Source organism: Diadema setosum, chromosome 6, assembly GCF_964275005.1.
Source record: "Diadema setosum chromosome 6, eeDiaSeto1, whole genome shotgun sequence".
NCBI lineage: Eukaryota > Metazoa > Echinodermata > Echinoidea > Diadematoida > Diadematidae > Diadema > Diadema setosum.
Window position 1 is genome coordinate 8,592,792 of NC_092690.1, and position 12,277 is coordinate 8,605,068.

A 12,277-nucleotide genomic window follows, 5' to 3' on the forward strand; every position below is an offset into this window, starting at 1 on the left:
ATAACTGAATGACACTGTAACAACTTCAAACAAATTGACTGTGATAAGTCTCATGAATGAGTATATGCCACACTGTTGTCCTTTCTTTGTATCATGATGTCTAGAATACCGCTCATAATAGTAATTTTATGACAATGCATGAAAGTAGGTATGTCAGAGCCTTTTGAAAAATTCAAGTGTCCTTCTTGACTGCCTTGATGTGCTTTGAGATGTAGATATATTTTATTTGGTTATATCTATATATCTCAAACTTGATCAGGAGTTGGTTGTGTGTAATCTCTTTAGTGGAAACGACTACAGCAGTGTATTGTTATCAGTATATTAGACACATTCAATTAGATAATGCTTGAAGCATGAAAGTAAAGATTTTCTCATAAACTCATCTACATATTTGTACTCTTTTGTATTTTCATCTTCCTCGAGTTTGTAATGTAACACATGAAAGAAACTGTGCTCTTCGATGGAGTGGGACCAAGAAGAAATTCACGATTAGGGTTGTTATTGAATACCTGCTCAGTTACAAGTATTAAATGTGTTCTCAAAATATGAGATTAGAACATCAAATCAAATTTCGAAGTAGCACAATTATTGTTGGCAGGCAGATGTAGGCCTACAAGTATTTGAAGTCATTTTACATTGTAGATATACCATACAAATTCAGGGAGATCAATTAAGTTACAGATGTACCATTCGTCGCTGGGATGACAAGACCTTGTATCTGAAATTTTGATGAAAATTACTTTTTTTGGATTAATGGTCAGATAATCAGTTAAGTGATGTCCTGTCGAAATCCTAGCTGTCTTAACCAAAAATAAAGCCACCACGGCATGTCAAAGGAAAGGCTATCCCATTCGCTATAGTGCTTTTGGCTCTTGTGAACATTTGACATTTTGTAGATACGAGGTCTTGTCGCCCCAGCGACTGTATAAATAGTAACCTGCTATGCAGCAGTGGGTGTAGCTGACTCTTGAAGGTAACACCCCCCATCTCTGTCCTCTGACTGATAACGACATATTTTGTTACGTTTCCCAAAATTTCAGACACGTCGTCCTCAGTAGTCCCGTGTGCTTGGAGACTGGTAAGACTTACACAATCCAGGTAGACTTCACCCGGTACAGCTCAGACAATCGGCCGATCAGCCCACAGATTCTCCTAGACTCTGTAAGTACCACTTCCTGTGACACTCACCATGATTCCACCTGTCTGGGCTGGAGGTGACCAAAAACTTGACAGTTTTGTCTATTTATGGATTTATCATTGTCACGTATGCAGTCTGTGTAGAGTCCAGGGGACCCAAGTAATAATACTCCCCCCCCCCCCCCCACCCTCCCATGCCTACGAATTGCTTTGATTGTGTCCACTATTTGTTTGTTTGTTTTCAAAACAGGCTACTCCACACGTTTGTTTCCCTCTCCGCAACATAAATTCTCTTGCTTTTGTTTGCTATTTTTTTTTTGTAGAGAAAACTTCATTCTCAAGAATATTCATGCACTAATGTTTAAAAAAGTCTGTCTTTCATCAGGATAAATTTTTACTAAAATGTTGTGCTTTTAAATACTCTAGTAGAACATTTTATCATTTGCAATTGTTGCATGATTATACTGATTTGCTTTTGCTCCAGGTTGGATAGGGGTTGGATGCTTGCTTTTTCTCTAGGTTGGATAGGGGTTGGACGCTTGATTTGTCATTGTAATGCCATGGATTTTGGCCAAATTTTGTTGTTCTTCCTTCACAATGAGTTTAAGATTAAGTAGAGACTGTGATAGTAAGATTATTTTTTTTTTCATTTTTTATTATTATGCCAAACTTTGTTGCAGGCATTTTCAGAGACCCCAACCCCAAGCACCTTCTGATCTGGAGATTCTCCCGCCCGAAACCCCTAGCAAACGGGAGACTCCAAGTTGATGTGTGCGAAGTTTAGGGTTCTAGATGCTCTCTGGTGCTATCTAAGGCTTATTTTTTCAACATACGATAGCAATAAGTAAGAAATCCTTTCCACAGGGAGAGACAGAGCCAGGGCGGGAGAAATCAAATCTCAAGCGGAAGAACGGGAGATTTTGCAAAAATGGGTTTTCGGCGGGAGATCTCCTGTCGAAAACGGGAGAGTTGGAGTCTCTGCATTTTTTCAAGCTTATCTACATTGAAATTGATCAATTTGAATGGTTAAAAGTTGAAATAATCTAATCTATATCAATTTAACAAAAAAACACAATTTGCATTGGATTTGCACACGATATCATGAATTTTAGCTGTTTTCGGGTTGACATGCATACATAAAACATTACGTAACTTTAGAACTGTGTACCCGGACGTCGCAAATTTGGTCTCAAAATATGCGGGAGACTTCAATGAAAAAAGTCATGAAACGACGCGGCAAAATCTTTGCGTGTCACGGAATCGAAGCGCGAAATGTCGAGGGGGGGGGGGTGTCAAATTGACCCCCCCTCAGTCAGAATGGGGTTAATGTGATATCTTTGAATAAAGATGGAACTAATCTGTCTCTACTCTGTCTCGTCTAGCTGGTTGTGATGCCGAGGGCAACCACATACCCCATCTTCCAAGGGGAAGACCCCATTGAGCAGTACAGGCTGGAGCAGTGGAACTACTACCGGTGTGGAGAGGCCCACATGTCTGCTGTACACTCGCCCCTCTCTGAGGTCTGCATGGGACTCATGTTCAGCATGTCAGCTATGGCATTTGACGGAGCCCTGGGTGAGATTTTAGCCCTGTTTACTGGAGTCTGCTTGTCAGCTTGCGATTAGAGATGCAAACTCTTTGAATGTTCGTTCTGAAGTTTATTTTATGTAGCTTCTGTTGCAGTCAGTGGGTGTCTGATTTGTACGTACTGTAATCACTCTGTTTGGAAGTCATGACTGTATTTTCTCTATGTTGCGCTTACTTTAGAAGTAGGAATCTTTTTATTTAGTATGCCCTTTCTGTGTTTGATTATGTGTGATGGATTGGTCTGTAATACACTTACCTTATACTCATGAGAGAATAGCACTCAAGAAGAAATAATTTCCAGAAGACTTCTTCAAAAGTGTAGCATTTTAAATATCAAAGTTGCATGATTTACACCAAGTTTCCCCATAGAAATACTGTGCTTTAGACAAATATACCTGCAAGCTGATTATTTATGTAGGTGCTTTTCAGTGTGTTCTTCGTCATCTTGACCTCTATGTTATATCAAAACTTTAAGATGTCTAGTTCAACAGCCATACCTTTCATTCAGAAGCTGAGATTCCTCTGCAATGAAGATACCAAGTGCTGTGTATTTAACCTCTGCCAACCGCTAATCCCACTCATTTACTCTTCTCCAATGGCAGAATGTGGATGCGATTTCATGGGCTCACTCAGTGCCATCTGCGACGAGGCTGGTGGACAGTGCCCGTGCAAGCCCAACGTGATTGGACGCACCTGCAACCAGTGTGCGCCAGGAACCTATGGCTTTGGCCAAGAGGGTTGCACTCGTAAGTCAAGAGTAAAGGCAGTAGCCTTTCTGTTAATTTGACACAATCTATTAAATGAAGCCATTGTTGCAATTTAAACATCCAGAATTTTTTTTTTTTTCATGGCCCAGTTTGTCCCTGCAGCCTTTTGGAAGAGAAATGTCCTTTTAACTTCCTGCTTTTTGTTTTTCATTTTCACACTGCCAGTGAAAAAAGATATATCTTGTCACATACAAGTGTTTTAATTTGTTTGTTTGTTTGTTTGTTTTTTAAAGAGAGCAGCAAGGCTTGCCTTCCCCCTTTTTAGAATTTAGATTACAGTCACTTATTTGCTGTCAATAACTTTTCATTAAAGCAACAGAAAGATTTGACAAGTTTACACTTCATCCTTTTGAAGTAAGGCTCACGACTATTCCATGTTTTTGTACTTCCATTTAAGTGCATTGGTGATGTAGATGACTTTGAGTTTGAGATACAATTGTAATCTATGCAGACAGCCTAAACCCCTAAACAATAGACACATCAGAGATATGAGGGCACCTCCCCTGTCAGAGATTCCTGAGGACAAGAAGTTTTGAGTTCTGGGTATTCTGACACATGATTACAGTTGCAAAGGTTTTTTTTTTTGTGGTAAAATAAAAGTGATATCCATTCTTCCTAGATATTAGCATTTTGTAGTGTAAAATGAAGTGTCATGCTAATAACCATTTGTGCCTTCTCTGTCACAACATGAACTTTGAACTCTTAGTGATAAGTGAAACAGATGGAATGGAAGGGTAAGAAGTGGCTGTTGATGTTGACTCACTATGTCTCAATCCACCGCAGCTTGCAACTGCGACACCACGGGTTCACTGAACGAGTTCTGCAACCAAGTATCTGGTCAGTGCCAGTGCCGGCCCAATACTTACGGTCAGCAGTGCAACGAGTGTCAGCCAGGATTCTGGAACTTCCCCAACTGCCAGCGCTGCCGTTGTAACGGTCACGCTGACATCTGCGACCCCCGGACTGGAGAGTGCATTGGTTGTCGTAGCAACACTGCTGGTTTCTATTGTGAAAGGTAAAGGAACTGAAATGAAGCATTTTCCCATAGTCAAATTCTTTGATTCATGATTATGCACATGCATAATAACCATTACAATCACTTTATGAATTAGTGTTTTTTGCTGCAAGATTAGTGATTCAATCATTTCTACAAAAATTTCAGATGTTTTTTTATCATGTATTGTAGAATTTCAATCAAATTTTAAACCCCCCATTATATACAGGAACAAATGACATTCCTAATCTCTCATATATTAGATGACTGCTGTGATTTCTCTTTTTTTAAATGAGGACCTACAAAAAAAATGATGATATCATACTCCCTGTAGGATAGACATGTGTTGTCACATCATATCTTCTCAATGGAGGCCAATAATCTGATGTCCATCTCCTTCCCTGTCCTTTTTCATAGCTGTCAGCGAGGTTACTATGGCGATCCTACTCTCGGCTCCTCCCTGCCCTGCCAGCGCTGCCTGTGTCCGGGCGGGGCTGGTAGCGGCAACCAGTTCGCCGAGACTTGCCAGCTGGATCAGGGCACGCAGACTGTACAGTGTGACTGCTTCAATGGCTACACAGGTGTGCAGCCCTCCTCTCTTATAGCATTTCTTGGATGGAGAAAGGGGGAGGGGGGAGGGGGAAGGGGGTAGGTGGGCTGGGAAATTAAGTGAACACTGATATTGCTTTGTCTGGTTTTGGCGATAAATTCTTCTACCTACTCACTGCAAAAGCAAGTACTGTAAAAGTGGAAATTTTCGCGGTGTTGAAATTTTCGCGCATTTCGCGCAACCAGAAACTAGCGCGAAAATAAAAACATGCGAATATTTTTGCGTGCCATACGTTCCTGTGCGTGATGTCTTGATTCCGCGGAATTAAAAACACGCGAAACTCTTCTGACCCGGCCTAGCGCGAAAAATTAGTCCCGCGAACATATCCACTTTTACAGTAATCATTTCATCATATTGGATTTTTATAATCATATTTTAGGTGTTATTATCATCAATTTGTACTTATGTGGAATATGTGATAGAAAGAAAGGAACCTGTTAGCTTTCATTCATTTGAAAAAAATAAACAACAACCCCAAAACCATGATATTACGATTGTCATTATTTTAAGCCTATTCCTCGCAACTGCAATACATTTATTTGAGTAAGTGTGTACTAATGGCATTAGTGTAATTAATAGACATGAACAACCTTGAGCAACCTTAATGCAGTTGAGATTCTTTGGCTGCATGTGTATTAACAGAGATCAGTGATAAAGTTGTACTGTGCACAGTTCGTTATGGGGATTCTCAAATATATCTGAGCTGGTCCAGCCTTTACACTCCATGGCATCCCCACGCTACCAAGCCCTTGGTGTGAACTACAAAACCCCACCAACCCACATACAAAATCCTCATCCCAAACACTATAAATTCTGAAACTCTATAACCAATTTATAGGTGTTCAGTTTTCAATGTTGCAAAAGTCTGAAAATCGTCCTGAAGTCTCATTTAACCTCGTCACTACAAACTGCAGGCATCCGGTGTGATCAGTGCGACAACAACTACTTTGGAAACCCCAACGAGCCGGGTGGTGCGTGCAACCTCTGCAACTGCAATGGCAACACCCTGACAAGCAATCCTGGCAACTGCGATGCCAACACAGGCCGTTGCCTACGATGTCTGTACAACACGGCAGGATTCAACTGCGAGACCTGTGCGCCTGGATTCTACGGTGATGCCATCCAACGAACCTGCAGAGGTAACCATTGGTCATTTTAATGGTGATGGTTTGGTCAATAATTTTGTTAACCCTTAATTCAAGAAAGGTTCGTTAATCCGAATATTTGTGACATTTTCCGAAGGTTCGTTAGTCCGAAAATAAAATAGGGTTTCTATTCCAAAGGCTCGTTTATTCGAAAATGAAATAGGGTTCGTTATTTCGAAGGTTCGTTAATCCAAAAATCAAACAGGGTTCTGAAATGGGCCATAAGGCTTTTTGTTCAAAAGTTATTTGGATGTCTATAACGTCCAAACGTTTTTCTGTCGGTCCTTAAAAATTAGAAAGGTTTCTTGTTATCTTAACGATTAAAAAAACGTTTTCATAACGTCCAATTGAAACGTTTTGAATACGTCGAAAACCTTCCAGAAAAATGATGTTCTGAAAATGTTTTGACAAAACGTCCAAATAACGAACTTGGAACGTTTCAAGAACGTTTAGAAACGTCCAAATGTCAGCTAGGACCCAGATTTGTATCATGGTTGTACTTTGAGGTACTCACATGCGCTTTATTAGACCTAGCCCATGCGATCTAAAAATGATGTCAAAATCACGTCCATTTTCCTTGTTTACATAGTTTTCGTGAAAAAGGCGTCTTTCAGACGTCTTCCTTTTTTCTTTTCCAATATACATAAAAAAGGCATGAATTAACGTGTAGATGACGTGCTCATGACGTTATTCTGACGTAAATCTTGTCTTTAGAATTGTGATTTTCACGTCATTTAGACGAATCTAATGACCACCAATGACATCTTTGGGACAACTTTTATTTGAGCAAAAATACGACATATTGACGTCAGTTTGAAAAATCATACGACATATTCACGTCAGTTTGAAACGTTTATATGATGTCAAGTATCTGTGTTTATTTTCGTCTATAAGACTTTAAAGTAGTAATCTACACGTCTTTACAACGTCTTCGTATAACCAACCAGGCGTCAGAAAGACGTCACAAATATGACGTGTTTTAGATATCTTCAAACAACAATACGACTTATTGGCGTCAGTTTGAGACGTCTAAATAGCGTCTGTTCCATTTGAGCAAAAAAAAAAAATCTTATTTTTGACAGTTGACTGACGTGAAATTGTCGTCGTTCTGACGACAGTATGTCGCAAACTGATATAACTCTATAAAATTATAATTCGTAGGCCTTATTATATGAAGTCACAAAGACGTCACAAAACTGACGAAAATTTAACGTCACGTCATTAATATGACGTGGTAAATAAGTTGCAAAACAAAGTATATTTTATTTCACTAATACGTCGTAAATATGAAGTGAATAATACTGTACGTCTCAAAACTGACTTGAATTTTAGGTCTTAAAACACAAAGACGTTTTCTAAACATTCTTGAAACATTCCAAGTTCGTTATTTATTTCTTATTTAATCAAGAAATTAATATTTTGGTTGCATTCTCACTCATGACAGGTGAGTTAGTTTGCTGAAATCATGATAGAGGGATTGTATTGTTTTCAAGTTCAGTTAGACCATACATTTTTCTACTCTGACAAGTATGGTATGTAGCCAGCTTTGACTGAAAGTCTTGAATACACCTTTTTCTCTGTGGCTTATCTGCTCGCCAATATGATAATAGTGTCCACAAGACTGAACATAGCAATCTGGCAAAACCCAATGACTTAATGTAACACTTATTGTAGGTAGAGCTACATGTATATCTGTTTTGAAGTTATAATTATTTACGCTGTACTATTAGTTCCATTCTCTGTTCACCTATGTTCTCTCTTTTTACATTGGTCTTGTCACTCCCCAAAGATTGTGAATGTAACATTCTCGGCACTGACCGCAGCATCTGTGACCTGGACAACAACTGCGGTGTTTGCGACGCTGTGACTGGACAGTGCCCCTGTCTCCCCAACGTCCTCGGACAGAGATGTGACCAGTGTGCTCCCAACCACTGGAAGCTTGCCAGTGGGACGGGCTGTGAGGCGTGCAACTGCTGCTCGTATGGTTCTTATTCCCCACGTTGTGATGAGGTAAGTGTTCTTACTAACGTGTGTGTTTATTACCTCTGCCAAGGGAGGAGGTTATGTTTTCGTTACCGTTGGTTTGTGTGTTCGTTTGTTTTGCAGTGTGCAAAATAACTCAAAAAGTAGTTAACGGATTGGGGTGAAACTTGCAGGAAAGGTTGAGAATGACACAAGTAACAAACGATTAACTTTTGGTAGTGATCCAAGAATTTTGGGGGAATATATGAGGGATTTTTGATATTTTGGCAGGTAGGGTCAATGAACTTGGGAGTTCAGGCTGCGCGTATTTGAGGTTAGCATGCGCGCACTAAAGTGCGTGCTCTAGTTTCTGCTAGGGCGAGGCGCGCCGTGCAGCTGAGGATTTATGACGTAACAAAGGCTTCTATATTGGGAAATTGGGTGACTTTCAGCACACAATGCTATAAGTACGTATGGATGGAAATCACTGATATCTCTATGGAAGAACAAGATCAGTGGTGGAAATGAGCTGCGTACACTACCAACACTATTCGCGATGTTTGACAGTGAAAACGCCGTCCTTTACTTGTGGTTTCGTTGTGATTTAGTCGTGCAAAAGTCGTGCTTTTGCACTTACATATTGTCCCCGTGGTTTTGCCGTGATTGCGTTGTGATTAGGTGGTGAACGAGTTGTGAAAATGTGCTGGAATCGATGTGAAATTACCGTGGATTAGTAGTTGTTACGTCGTGAAAAAGTCGTGCTTTTCAGGCAGAACAGTCACCGACATCCTGCCTCGCCCCCTCGCCGGCTAGAGTGACTCTTTTGTTATGCAGCGTGAAAATCGAACAAAAGACACATGCTATTCATGGTGATAATCCGCCGATTGTTACATCGGCTTTTGTCCGCAGCTCTTGGGCTCCAAAACCACGACTTTTTCACTACTAGTTCACGGCTGAAGAACGATCAAATCATGCTGTTTCAGTGCTTCTGGAGCGTTGCAAAGTTTGATAATCCGCTGATGATCTTGGTTCCAGCACCTTGTTTATCCATTTCGATACAACAAACGAAGCTCTACTTGCATTGTTCATGTCGTTTGTAACAGTATAGTATGGTTTCGTCGATCGACGCGAGCACCTAGAATAGCATGAAAAGACATGCAACGAAGCATGTGTATTCGTCTTCGTAAATCCCTGTGTTCGTCTTCGTAAATTCCTGCGTTCGCTACCACATGAATTACGACAAATCGCATGCGTGTTTATGTACGTTACCATGCAGGTTCTTCAATGCGTTATATCACGGCAGGCGCGTACCACGTGTCGTGTTAAAATGCCTGAGCGTGACGTGAGACATGTCATTTAATATTCATTCAGCTTCTAATTTTATCGTATCGTCCTTATTTCTACATCGGTATTGAAAGCCTAAAACAAACAAAATTGTATTAAAAGCAATCATCCAATTTTACTATTATTTTAGCACCTTACGAAGCCGAATGTTGCCGTTAATCATTTTCAAGTGTAAAAGCAAAGAACCGACATTCATTTTAGCATCTTACGGAGCTGAATATTATCCTTAGGCCCTATTCATTTCCGAACGTGAAAGTAAACATCCGCTATTTATGTTAGCACCTAACTGAGCCGATAGATACCGTTAATCATTTCCAAATGTAAAAACAACAATGTGCTATTTATTTTAGCATCGTACGGAGCAGAATATTACCGTTATTCATTTCCAGATTTAAGAGCAAACATCCAACATTTATTTCATTATCGCATGGAGCCGAATGCTATTGCTGTCCACTTCCGAAAGTGAAATGAATAATCTGACAATTGTTTAGCATCGTATATACGGAGCCGAATGTTACTGTTTTCATTTTTGAACGTCAAAGTAAACATCAGACATTATTTTCCCATGCAACGCAACTAAATGTTACTGTTATTCATTTCGAAATGCTATAGCAAAATATCTGACATTTATTTCAGCATCGTATGTTGCAGAATGTTACTGCTATTCACTTCCAAACGAATGTAGGCCTAAAAGCAATCATCTGATATTTATTTTGGCATCTTCCGGAGCGAATGTTATTGCTCTTTACTTTCGAAAGTAAAAGCAAACACCCGACATTTATTTAATCATTGTACGGAGTTGAATATTATTGGTATGCATTTCCGAACGTTAAAGGGATTTTCGATATTTATTCTAGCATCTTCCGGAGCTGAATGTTATTGTTATTTACTTTCGAACGTAGAAGTAAGCATCCGGCATTTATTTTATCATCATACGGAGTTTAATATTTAAATATTGTTATTCATTTCCGAACGTCAAAGGGATCATTCGACATTTACTTTAGCATCTTCCGGAGCTGAATGTTATTGCTATTTACTTTCGAACGTATAAAAGCAAACATCCGGCATCTATTTCATCATCGTATCCGGAGTTGAATATCATTCTTATTTATTTCCGAACGGCAACGCAAACATTCGACATTTATTTCAGCATCTTCCGAAGCCGAATGTTAAGAATCCTTTTCATTTCTGAACGCAAAATCAAATATCTGACATTAATTTTACCACCGTACGGGGCCGAATCTTACCGTTATTCATTTCAAAAAGTATAAGCAAACATCCAACATTTGTTTTAGTATCATACGGAGTCGAATATTCCCGTTATTCATTTCCAAAGTTAAAAGCAAACATCTGACATTTTTTTTTTTAGCATCTTACGGAGCTGATTGTTACCGCTGTTCATTTTCAAAAGTATAGGCAAACATCCGACTTTTTTTAGTGGCCCGATCGGGCCACCAAAATCTTAATTTCTGAAATTTTAGGGGCCCTACGTGTGTTTTTGGTGGCCCCGGGCCACCGTTAGTGTCGAGCCCTATGACGTTGAAAATTTTTTTTTAATGCTTTTGATGATGATAATGATGGATCGAGGGCGCTTGTGATAATGATGAAGACGAGGTGTTACGATAATGACAGTGATATATTCGGCCCCTATACAGCGTGCAAATGCGGACGAAACTTTCACGCAGAGCAGTGGCAAACTGAAAGTCTCTTGCAATTTCTCTTTCAGATATAGAACCTTGTTGATAACACAGCCTACAGACAGAACAATTTCCGTAGTTTAAATCATGAAGCTTAAAACGCTGATATGGATATTCTCTTAAAGAAAATTATATATCTGCTCAAGAATCAGAAGTGCTAAGAAGTTGCCGCTCATTTCATCCAATCATTTTATCGAGCGGGATATCGTGAACTATGTCATAATTATGTACAGTATAATACGCAGGGCGAGTGATTGTGTCTTGGCCTGTTCAAAATATGACGGAGTATTGTTACAAACAACATATACGACATAATATACTGCACGCGGAAATAACTAAGCGGCACTCGTTAGTGATTATAGCAACATTCCGTATCATTAACAGCAATATTACGATTCAGTGCAAGGTAAATTATCGTAATTACGGCATCATGAATTCCGTTATCAACAATAATGCAATTCTGTCCTTAACAAAATTTGATAGAATTAATACGGGATAATCTTCGTGTATATTATTCTTTGTGGATAGATCAGATTTTAAGTGCCCATGCATGTCCAGTCAAGTAATTTTCATTCAAGTTGTATTCACGAATTCAAAGTTTACGTCGATATAAAACAAATTTTCAATCATGCAGTTGTAATGAAAACAATACGAGGCAAGAATTTCATTTATTGATATTTTCGAGTAATATAAACAACATGATCATGACAATGCAAAACCCATACGATCTCACGTTTTACCGAATTGCATGTAATAAACTGCTTACGAGATTAAAGGGAGTTAAATTTTGAATTGTGAAATTACTCTGAATACTACTTCGAGGATTTGGTGATCAACAGTAAATAACTGTTAGTCGTTTTCTGACGACGAAGTGTACTATAATGTCCATGTTACCTTACATCGAACCAGGGAGGTGGAAAAGATCCATCTCCAAACCGACCCATTATATCGGCACAGCTCGGTCATCGTTGGTCATGCATGCGCAGCTCAGCGACTCAATGCCGTTCCACCTTTTGATATCATCATCAAGCACA

General features: G+C 39.4%; 1 protein-coding gene across 1 annotated transcript in view; it reads left to right on the forward strand.

Moving 5' to 3' along the window:
• LOC140229420 (laminin subunit beta-1-like) overlaps positions 1 to 12,277 on the forward strand; it is a 78,808-nt gene that overhangs the window by 44,409 nt on the left and 22,122 nt on the right. Inside the window, exons 12-18 of the mRNA XM_072309672.1 lie at positions 1,041 to 1,161; positions 2,520 to 2,712; positions 3,327 to 3,470; positions 4,275 to 4,506; positions 4,903 to 5,066; positions 6,010 to 6,234; positions 8,030 to 8,250. Coding sequence (XP_072165773.1) covers positions 1,041 to 1,161; positions 2,520 to 2,712; positions 3,327 to 3,470; positions 4,275 to 4,506; positions 4,903 to 5,066; positions 6,010 to 6,234; positions 8,030 to 8,250 — 1,300 coding nt within the window. The remainder of the gene's footprint in view (positions 1 to 1,040; positions 1,162 to 2,519; positions 2,713 to 3,326; positions 3,471 to 4,274; positions 4,507 to 4,902; positions 5,067 to 6,009; positions 6,235 to 8,029; positions 8,251 to 12,277) is intronic.